Below are 16,038 nucleotides of genomic sequence, written 5' to 3'. Positions count from 1 at the left end.
TCCAAGATTGTGTCTAATTTATGTTTGATTAGTGTTTGTGTCGATACAGTTTGGTTAGATCATTTGACAAATTTCTTGAATAGTATGGTTTTCAGTTCTTTCCTGAATTTTTTGTAGTTGGGCGTCATGGTCAGCAGATCTGAGAGGTGGTGGTCTATTTTTGCTGCTCTGGCGGCTAGTAGACCGTCATATATTTTTTTGCTTTGCATGCCTTTGATTGGAGGGGAGGGGTAAAGTGTGCTTGAGTTCTCCTTGGTCTGGATGTGTTTTTTCTGATTAGGTGGTTGTTCAGATAGCTTGGTCTATTTCCATTTAGGACTTTGAATAGGGTGCAGTAGAATTTGTGTTGAATGCGTGCTTGTACTGGGAGCCAGTGTGAGTCTTGGAAAGCTGAGGTAATGTGGTCGTATTTTTTCAGTGAGTATATTAGTCTTAGGGCTGTATTTTGGATTGTTTGTAATGGTTTTAGCATGTTAATAGGGCATGACAGGTAAAGTATGTTATCCCAGGACAAGCAGGCATGATATTCTCACATATGGGTGACGTCATCTACGAGGTGGGGATGCGCCCTCTAGTGGGCAAGAAGGCATGCACATGCGTGGTGCAGTGCAGCAAACTTGAAACTTCAATCAAGTTTGCTTGAAAAGCCGTCCGCGCTGGGGCTCCGTAGATGACGTCACCCATATGTGAGAATATATGCCTGCTGTCCCTGGATAACACCTGTTACGGTAAGTAACTGTGCTTTACAGTGGTCCAGGAGTCCTAGGATTAGCACTTGTACTATGAGTTTGAATTGTCGAATGCCGCTGTGAGATCGAGGTGTATGAGTAGCATTTTTTTGCCTTTGCTTAGGTGTTGTTTGGCTGTGTCTAGGAGAGAGACTAGTAGTGTTTCTGTACTGTAGTTGCCTCTGAAGCCTGATTGTGAGGGGTGAAGAATGTTGTGGGTTTCTAAGTATTCGGTGAGAAGTTTTGCTGCGAGGCCTTCCATTAGTTTGACGTATAGCGGTATTGAGGCTATAGGTCTGTAATTGGATAGCTGATCTATTGCTCCCTTTGGGTCTTTCAGAATAGGAATTATGATAATTTTGGCGACTTCTTGTGTAAATTGATCCTCTGTGTGAGCATGTAATTAATCCTCCACATGAGGTGGGCGGAATCTAGTGATGGCAGCTTTTAACAGGTATGGGGGACTGGTTGAGGTCGCAGGCTGCATGACTATTTTTTGTACAGTTTGTCTAGATCGTGCCATTGTGTGTCTGGGAAATCTGACCAGTTTCTGTCTGCTGCATAGGCCTCGTTTTCTTTAGGTGGTATTGAGATTTCGTCGAGGTGGTTTGGGGTCCCGGTGAATGTGTGCCTTGATTGCACTGGATTGGTGCCAGATCAGTGACTGTATACCATGAGTCACAGCATGCTGGGGTAAGGGGGTAAGAGTTTCAGGCTTTGCCTCCTTCAGGTCCTCCAGAGCTGGGGAGCCTGGGTCTGTGATTTTGGAAAAATATCTCACCCAGAGATTGTTCCGGAGTTTGGTGCCAAACGCCTGCGTTCCAAGTCTAGGGACTTGTTTAGCATGGTTTGAGCGCCTCAGCAGAGCCATGCAGTGGCCCAAGTGTGAATTTTCACTGGACCTTTTTCCAGCTCCCCTGGAAAGTGTATTCTTCAGACCCTGCTCATTGGACGCTTCCGGCAAACTCGTCGCTTTCTTCTTAATCAGTTGCGCCAGTGGCAGAAAGTTACTGCAGTGCAGAGAAAATAAAACCGTTCTTGGAAGTCAACCATCATCCAGAGGCTTAGTTGTAAGTACTGTTGGACACTGGATTGATGTAGTCCCAAATGTACAGGAATTATCTCATAACCCTGTCCAGAATGATGAGATCAACTGTTTTTTCATAGGTCCTATTAAATTTCTTTTAATTAGGGCATGATGAATTTGCTTAAAGTTAATGATAAAACCAGGCCAAAACCTTTGGAACAGGATGCCCGAACTCAGCCATTTGGATTTACTTTGCATATTGTGATCTTGTTACCAACTTATTAAAGCACCTGATTTCTAATTAATTAATTATGCCAAGGGCAGTAAGAGTTTAATAACATTGATTCTGAATTACTCTTACTTTTTCTACTTCATTAAATTCTATCTCAAGAAACACCGAGTTATTTAATTTGTAGTTTTTTATTACTTATAAAAAGACTCATTTCAATTAAACAATGAGATCATAGTAAGAACTTCTATTTCTCATTATTATATTTGGGACTCACAAACTTTCTCAGTGCTGTACATTTGCTTCATTGAAACAAAACAAGCCTAGCCAAACTAAGAGCCATTGTAGAAAGCTACTGCAAGCTGCAGATTGTGGTTAATGAGCAGTCTATGGGCTCCTTTTACAAAGGTGCACTAGCGGTTTCAGCGCGTGCACTAGCCGTTACCACCTCCTTTTAAGCAGGCGGTAGTTTTTCGGCTAACGTGTGCTAATCTTGAGCGTGCGCTAAAAACACTAGCGCATCTTCGCAAAAGGAACCCTACATGTTTGTTACTGGCTGTACAATGCAGGAAACGGTTGAGCACGGAAGTTGTGTAGATCACATGGTTGCACACTGCATTCAAATTCATGATAATGATGCCTTTAAGTGTTTGTCTACAGTTCTCAGAAGAAAATGACTTTTGACACATATGCAGTAGAAAGAATTTTTCTTCAGGTCCAGGGCAATTTTTTGGGATTGCCAGTTTTGTCTGTCTGCAACCAGAAACAAGTGTCTGCAATTTAAAAAGACAGATGGGAGTTAAAAGCTCATGCATACATGACCAAACACAAGTGCTAGCACATGTTTGTGCATAAATATGAGTCTTGCAAAAATTTTCTATGCACAAAATTTTTGCAAGGCTAATATTTTATGTAGAACAAAATGCACAGATATGCGGTGGCACTTTAGCTTTGTTTGGACATGCGCAAAGTAAAGTTGCCCTCACCACAGAATTTTGTGTGCATGGGTCCAGCAGGCATACTTCCATTAATGTGCAAATTCTGCATAAATAATTCTAATAAAAATATTTACCTGATTGCATGGTGTGGCTTTAAGTTTACTGGAGAAAATAGGAGCAAGCAGAGTAAGAATAAAAAAGAGTGTGGGAGAAAAGCTAAGACAACAGTTGGTAAAGGAGGGGCGAACCAAGATTCATGTCTTTTTCCATTTGGTATGACAATATTAAATATTTCTAAACCAGCTGCTAATATTTCTTCTTTTTTCATAGTTTGTCAAGTTTGCAAATATTGAAGAAGACACACCTTCATACCACAGACGCTATGACTTTTTTGTTTCCCGATTCAGTGCAATGTGCCATTCCTGTCATCCTGACCCAGAAATAAGAACAGAGTAAGTAAAAGTTAGCAAATGTACTTTAATTTTTTTTCATAGCTCAGAAGTAATTTAAGCAACCATAGCCAATCTGCTGACATATGGATGGTGCAAGGTTAAAAAAAAAAAATTAGATGTAAACATGAATACGAGTACTGTATATATTTGTGTTTAGAATTTCAGATGTTTGTTTAGCAGTATGGGATGAGTGAGGATCTCTTATTTCTCTTTGCCTGTAGACCTAAAAAAATGAACAAGGAAAAAAATTTACATTGACTTAGGGCTCCTTTTACGAAGGCGCGTTAGAGCCTTAATGCGCGGAATAGCGCGCGCTAGCCGCTACCGCCTCCTTTTGATCAGGCGGTAGTTTTTCAGCTAGCGCGTGCTATAGCATGCGCTAATCCGGTATGTGCACTAAAAATGCTAGCGCACCTTCGTAAAAGGAGCCCTTAGTGCAGTTTGTTGCAATCTTTTTTTTTTTATCAATTAAATTGCCAAGATATACAATAAAAATAAAAGATAAAAAAATCACATTATGAAAAAATGAAATAAACCTTCTTCTAGTATGTTCTTTCTGGACTCTATATGCAAGGTGTCCAATCTGTTCTTGCAATCTGGGCCCTGCAAAAATCGAACACTTTTCTCACCATGTGCTCCTCATTCTACTGAGAGAGAAACAGAGCCCCTTGCAGTTTCAATATCTGCAAGCGATCCGTGCAGAGGTCTTTCTGATTTGCTCTGCTTCTTTTTCTTTTTCTTTTATTTTGTGATTTAAAGTTCGTTTTCGGTGACTTGGGTGCTGTGATACCCATAGCAGTGGTCTTCTGCCAGAGTTTTGCATGCTATCCCTGGGGACATTCTCTCTCGACCTCAAGGAGGCCTACACCCACATATCCATTCATCCCAACCTAGAGAATGATATGGTGACCTGTTACCAAGGCTAACCACTATAAACCTGCAGGAACGGGTAGAATTTATATCTGCTCACCGCTGGTGCGGGAACAAGGCTTTTTGCTGCTCCGTGGAGTGGTAAACATATTCCTGTGGGGAACCCCACCCACAACAGCTCCACAATATCCCACTATTCCTCCCTCCATCGCAGGTCCGGCGGCTCCAGCTGGCTTTCTTCCCTCTCTGCCTCTGGCACACACCTTGCAGAGCAATCCGATCTCTACACAGACTTGCTCAACGGTACTTGTGGCCTTCCCTCTGCCAGGCTCCTTCTTATGACACAACTTCCTTTTTACATAGACAGGAAGTTGCATCATAAGGAGGAGCTCGGCAGAGTGAAGAACACCAGCACTGTTGAGCAAGTCTGTGTAGAGAGATCGGCTCGCTCTGCAGGGTGTGTGCCAGCAGCAGGGAGGGAAGGAAGTTTTCTGGACCTGTCGGATCCGTGAGTGAAAGGAGGAGCTGGAGCCGTCAGCCCCAATGAAGAGAGGGAGCAATGTAAGGCAAAGTAGATGGAGGACTTGGCCCGGGAGGGGAGTTGGGGCTGAACGGACGAAAGGGTACAGGAGGAGGGCTGGAGCTGAAGATAAGGGAGTGAGAGGTGCTTGACTTATGGAGGGGAGGGCTGGAGCTGAAGAGAAAGGAGAGAGCTACAGTTCTTGCATGAGGGGGAGCTGGGGAAAGAAGGAGAGGTGCTGTACCTGTGAAAGGGGGGCTGCTGGAGGAAAGAGAAAGGAAAAGGAGATTCCATACTAAGTAAATGAAGAAATAGGGAATGAAATACTGAACACAGCAGAGAGAGGGAGAGACATAGGGAAATAGAGGGGAAATAATAGGCATGGAGAGGAGAATAGGGATAGGGACACAAAGGGAGATGCTGCATGGGAATGGTACATGGACTGAGAGGGACAGTGGCAGACATGGGAGGGGGTATATGGACACAGACGGAAAGTGCTAGATGTGGGAAACAATAGGAACAAAGGAGGGAGATGAGTAATGCAGGATATAGAGTACAGGGAGATAGACAGAGGGAAGATGCTGGATAGGGAGGTATAGAGGACCCAGAGAAGGGAAAGATAGGTACACAAAGATGGAAGGTAGATGGTGAGCACAGAGAAGAAGAAATGTCAAATGAGCAGGAGACCCTGGCGAGTGAATTAAGAGATGACAGAGGGACAGAAACCAGAGCCTGGGACTGACATTGTCTGAAAAATAAAATGACTAGATGACAAAAAGAAAAATAATTTTATTTTGTATTTTGTGATTCGAATATGAGAACTGAAATGTTTATCTTACCGGTGCTGGTGTTAGATATGGGTAAGGCCCAAGGCAGAAACTTGGGAGGGGACCCAAAATCCCTCTACTAGCCCGTGACATCTTCAGCTTCCAGGAGGCTTAGAGTTTTCTCTAGCTAGGGGCAGTTGCCCTAATTGCACTCCTTGGCCTAACACCATCCCTGGCATGTGTGGTCTTTATATTTTGCACAGTATAGGAGGAAATTAATATTTTTATTGCTTTAGTGTTATGCTATTATATGGAAGATGTGGCTTCTTGGAATTTTGGTTTAATTTATGTTTATCAATTTTGGTCAGTTTTTATATATTTGGCATTTGTGTTCTGTGTGTGACTGAGGTAAGAACATAAAAATAGCCTTACTGGATCAAACCAAAGATCCATCAAGCCTAGTAGCCTGTTCTCACAGTGGCCAATCCAGATCACTAGTACCTGACCAAAACCCAAAGAGTAGCAACATTCCATGCTACCGATCCAGGGCAAGCAATGGCTTTCCCCATGTCTTTCTCAATAACAGACTATGGACTTTTCCTCCAGAAACTTTTCCAAACCCTTCTTAAAACCAGCTATGTTATCTGCTCTTACCACAACCTATGGCAGTGCGTTCCATAGCTTAACTATTCTCTGAGTGAAAAAATATTTCCTCTTATTGGTTTTAAAATTATTTCTATGTAGCTTCAAGTCTTTGTAATTTTTGACGGTGTGAAAAATTGATCCACTTGTAGCCATTCTACTCCACTCAGGATTTTGTAGACTTCAATCATAGCTCCCCCTCAGTCGTGTCTTTTCCAAGCTGAAGAGCCCTAACCTTTTTAGTCTTTCCTCATACGAGAGGAATTCCATCCCCTTTATCATCTTGGTCACTCTTCTTTGAACCTTTTCTAGTACCACTATATCTTTCTTGAGATAAGGAGACCAGAATTGAATACAATAGTCCAGTTGAGATCACACCTTGTAGAGATACAGAGGCATTATAACATTCTTAGTAACATAGTAAATGACGGTAGATAAAGACCCGAATGGTCCATCCAGTATGCCCAACCATACATACTCCCTAATCAATCATTTAATTTATGGTCCTTTTCCTTAAATATTTCTGGGCCGGAAACCCAGATTCCTGCCCAGTAGTGTGCTTAGGTTCTATCTGCTGGAGTCTCCATCAAAGATCACTCCATCCCATCTTAACCAACCCAGGTATCGAAGGCCTCCTCAACTCAAGCCTGTCCTTAACTGAATGTCCATATATAATAATAATAATAACAACAGTTTACATACCGCAGGACCGTGAAGTTCTATGCGTTTTACAATAATTAAAAGATGTTCCAGATTGAGTAGATTTAACAAAGTTAAGGGTTAGTGATTAACGGTTCTGGAGATCAGTTGTTGTGGACTAAGATTGTATAGGTCAGTTACCTAAATACTTCAAGAACAGATATGTTTTTAGGTGTTTCCTAAATTCCCCATAAGTAATATGCATAAGCAGTTGTTCCAGATCTTTACCCCATAATGCTGCTTGATGTGAGAAAAGATGTTGATGATGACTTTTAAATTTACATCCTCTAACCGGTGGGGAAACAAAATTCAGATGTGAGCTTCTCTTATGTTTGTTTGTTGTGAAAGAGAAAAGGTCAGTTATATATTTAGGGGCCAAACCGTATAGTACCTTAAAGTAAAAACATCCAAACTTGAACTTCACACGAGCCTCCATCGGCAGCCAGTGTAGAAGTCGGTAGGAAGGTATTGCATGATTGAACTTCTTCAACCCACAAAGTAGCCTGATTGCCGCATTTTGTACCAGTTGCAATCGCTGCATATTCGTCTGGTGAATTGCCAAATAGGCGATGTTACAGTAATCAAGTTGGCTCAGCATAAGGGATTATACCAGAATTCTAAATGATGAAACATCAAAGTATGCTCTAATGGACTGAAGCTTCCAGAGGGTGTGAAAACTCTTTATAACTAAGGAATCCACCTGGTCTTTCATGGTCAGGCTCTGGTACAATGTTACTCCCAATACCTTCATAGTAGATTGAATAGGATAGCTAAGATTATTGATGCACATTGATGTTTTAGTGTCAAGCGGGTGTGGCGAAGCTACAAAAAATTTTGTTTTTTCTGGATTAAGCTTTAGTCTGAATTCAATCATTCATTGCTCCATCAAATTTAGTACTTCTGTGCTTTAGGGGTAGCTTCCGAGAGAGAAGTAGTGAATGGGATAATGATCGTAAAGTCATCTGCGTAGCTAAATAATTTTATACCCAGTTGGGACAATTGTGCACCAAATGAAGACATGTACACATTGAAAAGCAATGGGGATAGTAGCGACCCCTGTGGCGTGCCAGATGGATTGCTCCATGTATCAGAGAGATTGTGATTAAAACGTACTTGATAGGTGCGGGATATAAGGAAACCTCGAAACCAGCTTAACACTGCTCCTTTGATTCCAATTGTGTCTAAGCATTGTAACAATTTCCCATGGTCCACCAAGTCGAAGGCAGAACTCATGTCAAATTGCATGATCAGGGCGTTAAGGCCTTTACTAAACAAGAAACGCAGATTATCCAAGATAGCCACCATTACTGTCTCAGTGCTAAACAAAGGCCTAAAACCGGATTGAGTTTAATGCAGAAGAGAGAACTGGTCAAGATATTCCATCAATTGGGTATGTACCAATCCTTCCAAGATTTTTACAATGAATGGAATGGATGCTACTGGTCTATAGTTGGTTACTGATGCTGGTGATTCTTTACGATTTTTTGGAATTGGAGTTATTATAATATGACCATTATTAGTGAGGAATTTTCCATTTTTTAAGTTATCGGTTAAATAATTCAGCAAAGACAGTTTGAATTTTAATGGAGCTGCTTTCATAATTTCTGGGGGACATGAGTCCAGAACACAGTATGATTTAGAGTACTTGTTATATAATTGGATATAATTATTCCATTCTAAGTTTTGAAAGGAACTCCAAATCATGTCCACTGGTATTTCATTTCCTTGTATGTTAGTTGATGTTTGTATATGTCAATTGTCGAACAGTTATTTCTTAGGTTTTTAATTTTTGAATCAAAATACTATGCTAAATCATTTGCTGAAGGTGGTTTAATATTATGCATGATGAGTAGTGATTCATGTGCGTGTGCTGCGCTCTGCGCCAAGAGGTGTAATGTCAATCACACATATATTACCAGTTCAATATTAATTAATTAATTAATGTTAATCTTACATGTCTCAGAAATCTTATGTGTAATGAAGTCCCATCAGGCGTGAAAATTGCACCTCTCCTGATGGTCTCTCTGAGTCTATACTGGTCCGTTCCTTTTATATTTTTCACAAGCCAGTATGACATCACACTTGTCAACCAATCCATTAACAGAAGCTGTCCTTAGATTTGGACAAAGGAAATTCCTTTACATGTTTTTCAAACTCAAAACAAAATTTTTAAAGTCATATTTTTTGTTTAGATTAATTTCCAAATATGCATAAACCCATTATTACAACATAGCCAAAGAAAACTTTAAATCTAAACCTGCTTATCTGTTTCACGAGAGCCTAAATTCAAAAATGTTGAAAAGTTCTTGTCTTTCCCTGTCAGCACAGAAAAGGAGGAGGAGGGGCTATCCCCCCTGCTCTGAGCTTTGCAAAGACTAGTACAGTACCTTTGGATCTAACCTAACCATTTCCAGATGTTGCCTCAGAATTTCTCCTTAGAGTTTCTTCAGGTTCAAAATATATAAAATATTAGAAATTAAGTACACACCATTCTTTCACATATCTTTCACACATCATTCATTCGGGGCCCTATTCACACACAACACAATATATTACATTCATACTTAATACATGTAGTATCTCAGTTTGGAATATGGAGTCTAATATGCTCTTCCTAACCTGCCTAAGCACATCTGGTATCAATTAGACCCACAAGGCTTAAGGCGGGAAGCTGAACAAAGAACAGACAGAGTGAAAATCACTAACACGAAATGAAGTCACTACCTCAAGATGGAGTCCTTAATATCTCTAGGTATGTATGTTACACATTACCTAATTTCCTCTATGATTCTGCCCTATCTAACACCTCACACAAATAGTGAATTCCCCTTTTCCTATGCTATATATCGGTTTCCTGGTCTTTTGTTTATTATCCTGACTTTTTTCAAAGTTTTAAATGTGTTTGCATGCATATAAGACCCTCTGATCAGAACTAGGCAGGTCTCTGTCACGCCCTGCTAACGCTTCTGCATAGTATGCGCCAACCCAGGCCTCTTCAATGAGCCGAGTGTAACATGTTGTGTCAAATAAATTAGTAACCAGGTTGAACAGTTCTTTTATATTGATTCCTTTTGAGCTAGTATTAGATGAGTTAATTTTGGATGAGTAAAAAGCTGCAAGTCTGCCCAGTACAGGCCTTGGTTCCTTCATTATATACCCATTATTTTCTGATCACTCCAACCCATCTTAACCAACACAGCCATCGAAGCCATCCTAGCCTGTCCTCAACTGAATGTCCATATATGGGACACAGAGCGTGTAAATCTGCCCAGTACAGGCCTTAGAAAGGACTAGAAAGGATCTGGAACAAAACAGGAGAAATATCTGACAGGAACAATTGGAGATCAAATATAAAGGACTACAAACAACTAATAAAAGAAAAAAAAAAAAAATTCTACTCATCCAAAATACATACATACAACACGAGTTCAAAAGGAGTCAACACTCATGAATTGTTCAACCTGGTTAAAAATTTATTCGACACCACACGCCACAGTCAATCCATGCACGACATAAAACTTCCATCAGCAGACGAACTAGCACAACATTTCGACTCAAAAATTGTGAACCTAAGGAACAACTGCCCAACAAACAACACAGATGAATATCAAATAGCCAACATACATGAAAATAAAATACCAGTGGACATGTATTGGAACTCCTTTCAGGAAATAGAATGGAATAACTTCACAAAGCTTTACAACAAATATACCAAATCAAGCTGTATCCTGGATCCTTGTCCCCCCAACATTATGAAAGCAGCCCCATTAGACTTTAAACTAACACTATGGAGTCATATGTCCAATAACTTCAAAAACGGAAAATTCTTATCGAAAAACGGTCACATAATAATCACCCCTATCCCAAAAAATCGTAAACAATCCCTAACATCAGCAACTAACTATAGACCGGTAGCATCCATCCCATTTTTTGCAAAATTAATGGAAGGTTTAGTACACACCCAATTGCTGGACTACCTTGATCAGTTCTCGCTGCTACATGAAACCCAGTCGGGCTTCAGACCTCTGTTCAGCACTGAGACGGTAATTGCAGCGACCCTAGAATACATACGCAACTTATTCAGCAAGGGCTATAATGCTTTAATCATGCAATTCGACATGAGCTCAGCCTTCGACTTGGTGGATCACAAAAAACTGCTACAATGTTTAGACGCAATTGGCATCGGAGGTGAGGTGCTTAACTGGTTCCGAGGATTCCTTACAACCCGCACCTATCAAGTGCGCTTCAACCACAACCTCTCTAAAACATGGAGAAACCCATCAGGCGTTCCACAGGGGTCCCCACTATCCCCACTACTCTTCAATGTCTATATATCTTCACTAGGTACGCAACTGACCAAGCGAGGTATAAAAGTATTCAGTTATGCAGATGACTTCACAATCATGATCCCGTTTAATGCGTCACCCTCCGAAATCACCCCCATAGCAACAGAAGCACTAAACCTGATGGAACAATGGACCACAGAATTCAAACTGAAGCTCAATGCAGATAAAACTAAATTCTTTATAGCCTCGCCACATGCACATAATACGACAAAATCATTACTCATTAACAATCTTAATTACCCCATTCAACCAACGATGAAGATTCTGGGGGTAACACTAGACCAAGGGTTAACCATGAAAGACCATGTGAACTCCCTAATCAAAAAAGGATTTTTCACTCTCTGGAAACTTAGGTCCATTAGAGCATACTTCCACGCTCCAGCATTCAGAATTCTAGTACAATCCCTTATACTAAGCCACCTTGACTATTGTAACATTACCCATCTGGCAATCCCCCAGAAGCAAATGCAAAGACTGCAATTGATACAAAACGCAGCAGTCAGGCTGATCTTCGGGTTGAAGAAGTCCGATCACATAACCCCTTCCTACCAACTCCTGCACTGGCTGCCAATGGAGGCACGCACGAAGTTCAAGCTGGGATGTCTCTGCTTCAAGGTATTATATGGTCTAGCCCCTAAATACATAACAGACCTCTTCTCATTCCCATCCAACAGACATGAGAGAAGTACACACCTGAAGTTCGTCTCCCCACCGGCTAGAGGATGCAAATATAAGAGATACCACCAACAACTTCTATCATATCAAGCAGCCTTATGGGGCAAAGACTTAGAAAAACTAATTACTCACACAAATGACTATGGAGAATTTAGGAAACACCTAAAAACGTACCTGTTCTCGAAACACCTAGGTAATGAACCAGGACAATAGCCCCCTTTGCAATATCATTCCCAAAACTGAATTTGTAAACCGTTAACCCCCAATCACAAACTATGAATACCCCATTCAATTTATGGAATTTTTCTAATTCTTTGTAAGCCGCATGGCACTTCAAGGCCCTGTAGCATACGAACTGTTGTTATTATCATTAATGTTCCCATTATCAGATGTACACTGCTATACTCTGTAATTCGCTGTATGTACAGTTTCTCTTTATTGTAAACCGCCTAGAAGTCGCAAGATTGTTGGCGGTATATAAGAATAAAGTTATTATTATTATTATTATTAGTTCCTTCAATATATACCCATTATTTTCTGATTAGAGATCCTCTGTGTTCATCCCACGCTTGTTTGAACTGTGTCACCACTTTCTTCTCCACCAGTCTTGTTAACCATCCCTTTTTTAATAATTCCTAGCATCTTGTTTGCTTTTTTTGGCCAACACCGCACATTGGGCGGAAAGTTTCATCGTATTGTCTACAACGACACGTGGACCCTAGCATCCAGTAACTGTGATGTGGGTTAATCTTCCCAATGTGCATCACTATGCATTTGCCCACATTAAATTTCATCTGCCATTTGGATGCCCAGTCTTCCAGTTTCCTAAGGTCTACCTGCAATTTTTCACAATCCACATGCGTTGTAACAACTTTGAACAGTTTAGTGTCATCTGCAAATTTAATCACCTCACTCGTTGTTCCAATTTCCAGAACCATGTCTGTAAAGATGAATTTTCTATCGTACATTCATTTTTCCTGATAGTGGAGGGGATATTGTGAGGGGAGATGAGTTTTGTTGATCCTTTTTCTGTATTTGTGATTTATAAAATGACAGTTGTACAGCATATTGTTCCTTTTTATACTTAAAAAAATTATTTCAATATAAAATAGTTATTCAAGACTTATGCGGATGGGATCAGACAGAGTCTGCGGGGACGGGGTGAGGACTGGGACAAATTTTTCCCCCATGTCATTCTCTATCCCAACCATAGAAAGTTTCTTCATTTTCAAATAGCTCATCAACACTTTCAGTACAAAGTTCTGCTGTTCGGCCTTGCTTCCTCTCCAAGAGTATTTATAAAGTGCCTGGCAATGGTAGCTGCCACTCTGCAGTTTCACAAATTACAAGTGTTCCCATATCTAGATGATTGGCTAATAAAAGCTCCATCATCTCAAGAAGTGCATTCAGCAACAGAGATGAGGATAACTTTCTTTCAACTTCTAGGGTTCGAAGTCAACTTTTCAAAAACTCATCTTCAGCCCTCTCAGGTGTTGGAATTCATAGGGGCCCTTCTAAAAACTAATCTTCTCTGGGCATTCCTTCCTCAACAAAGACTACACACCTTGCTTGATCTTTACAACCAGGTGTACATGCTGCAAAACATATCAGTGAGAAAACTAAAACCCCTCCCCCACCCCCACCATCAAGAACATGATAGTATGAACATAATAGGATATAACTAGACAAAACCCAGAAGCCCAGAAAACTAGACTCTGAGGAAAATAATATTTCAAAGATAAACATAAAACACGGTACAGATACGTGTATATAGATTATATTTAGTTGAATTGGCCAGCCTCCTTAAGAGGTGTGTAAATTTTGTATACTTAGTTGCAATAGTAAACCTAATATTAGATGTGAATATATGTAGGACGATTGATTTGGTTTAAATGTATGCATAGAAGTAGGATGATCAATGTGCCAGTAACCTAAGTAGAATGTTTGATTATGGCATAATTATGCCCTTGTAATTCAATATAGAGCCCTTGTATTGTATAGAGCCAAGGTATTATAACACCTCAGAGAAGCTCTTTGTAACTCTTGTCATGCCTGTGCCCCTGTTGCTCTCAGTGGGCCCTTCAATTCGTGGCAATCTCTAGCCTGGCGTGTCCCCTCTAACCAGGGGACCCCTTCAGGATTTGGGGAAACTAGGCAACGGCTTAGGGCTGGTATAACAGGTAGGTAAACTGTACCCTTTCCCAAGAAAGGAATACACAATCAGAATATGAATCGACTGGTTTATTCATGTCACCGGCCAAACTGTGACTATAACATGCACCAGTTGTCAGTTGCAACAAAATGATATCATATATGATGGACTTGGATAGCAATTCCAGCAAAAGAAAAGGAATACAAAACTTGCACCTCATACAGGGTGGATTGCAACACCGTTGTCTGGCTCTGGTCTTTCAGTGTAAAAGGCTGGGCCAGTTCTCTTCACCAGAGCAGTCTTATTACACATTCAAAACTAAAGTGCATTCAGTCCAAACCCTAAATTACTTGAACAGTCAAAAGGAAGAAAAAAAAAATTGGAAAAAGAAACTGTACTTTCAATTGCATTTAGCCATTCAATGCAGTACTGAGCCATGAAGCTGAACTGCAAAAAAAAAAAATATCAACCTCTGCAAACCTCTGGCTTTTGTGAAACAAAGAAAATAGCCAAATTGTCAGACTAGGCTCTTTCCTTAGAATTATGTGACAGGCTTTTTCACAGAAAATAATTTCTCTCTTAGGAGGCTTGTGCTTGTTTATCCCCCTCAGCATTTAGGCACAAAAGAAATGAACCAGCATAAAACATGCTCAGGAGCTTTCAGATAGAGACTAAGACCTAGATTCACTAAACTTACCGATCTGGATCGTTGTTGGGCGATTTTTGGCCGATTTTTGCCGAGTGACCGATTCACTACAGATTCTACATGCAAATGATCTGATCGGACACACGCCTACAACCGATCCAATGGATCGCTGTAGAGCGATTGAAACGCATGTGTAGAGTATCCTCGTTGGTTATAGATGCAATTTCTGCATGGCTTGCTCTTCGCACAAGCGAGCTCAAAAGAAAGGGGGAGGGGTGGCTGCAGTTTGCTGGCCCTATGAGTTGGATATTTTAAAAGGAATGATTTGTGCAGTGAATTTGTGCAGCCAGATTACCGAACAGAACACGCTCAAAATTTGTGCAGCTTTATTTTTTATTTTGAAGGTTTATATGGGATTGTAATCACTGTAATAGGGAGATATCAAATAATCCTCTGTGATATTACCACTCTGATAAATAATGTCAGCAATCACAGCTCTGAAAAATTAGTTAAAATGTATAAATATTACAAATATTGTGTTTTGATTGTGAATAGCTCAGACCCTATAACCCGTGATTCAGTGATGACACCGAACTGAGGTTAGCTGGGGATCATCATCGCCTTCACTGTCCCCTTTCCCATCCGATTCCAAGACCAACACAAAATCAATAAATGAAAGTAAAAACTAAAAAAACGTATAACTTATCTGGAAAGGATGGATTGATGACTGCTGCTAAACCTCAGAGGTGTTAAAGTGACAACTGCCTGTGAATATCAGTTAGCCCTGCCTCTGGTGCTGTCTCGATATGTAGAGCTATTAACAGTGTCCCTCCCTGAAGAAGACTTGAAACTCGAGTCGGGGGTACAGGGATAACAGAATGGTGCAATAAAGAAAATGTCCGACTGATATTCACAGGCACTGGTCACTTTAACACCTCTGAGGTTTAGCAGCAGTCATCAATCCATCCTTTCCAGATAAGTTATACGTTTTTTTAGTTTTTACCTTCATTTATTGATTTTGTGTTGGTCTTGGAATCGGATGGGAAAGGGGACAGTGAAGGCGATGATGGTCCCCCAGCTAACCTCAGTTCGGTTTCATCACTGAATCACGGGTTATAGGGTCTGAGCTATTCACAATCAAAACACAATATTTGTAATATTTATACATTTTAACTAATTTTTCAGAGCTGTGATTGCTGACATTTATATGGGATTGTAACCTCAATACTGAGATTTCAGGGCGGAAGAGGGCAAGAGTCGGCAAGGACAGTAAGTGACTGGTCCGATCAGTGTTTCTTCTTCTGCTTAGTGAATTGATGGCTTCCTACTTATGCATGCCGTTTCCCC

At 40.6% G+C, this 16,038-nt stretch overlaps 1 protein-coding gene across 2 annotated transcripts in view; it reads left to right on the top strand.

The window, feature by feature from the left end:
• Nucleotides 1-16,038, top strand: part of EFR3A (EFR3 homolog A) — a 325,895-nt gene that overhangs the window by 90,773 nt on the left and 219,084 nt on the right. For both annotated transcript variants that reach the window (XM_033933620.1, XM_033933619.1), the window contains exon 6: nt 3,253-3,374. In XM_033933620.1, the coding sequence (XP_033789511.1) occupies nt 3,253-3,374 (122 nt within the window). The remainder of the gene's footprint in view (nt 1-3,252; nt 3,375-16,038) is intronic.

The sequence above is a fragment of the Geotrypetes seraphini genome, chromosome 2, assembly GCF_902459505.1.
Source record: "Geotrypetes seraphini chromosome 2, aGeoSer1.1, whole genome shotgun sequence".
NCBI classification, from domain to species: Eukaryota; Metazoa; Chordata; class Amphibia; order Gymnophiona; family Dermophiidae; genus Geotrypetes; species Geotrypetes seraphini.
The sequence above is the reverse complement of the archived record's forward strand: the minus strand, read 5'-3'. Positions and strand labels throughout refer to the sequence as shown.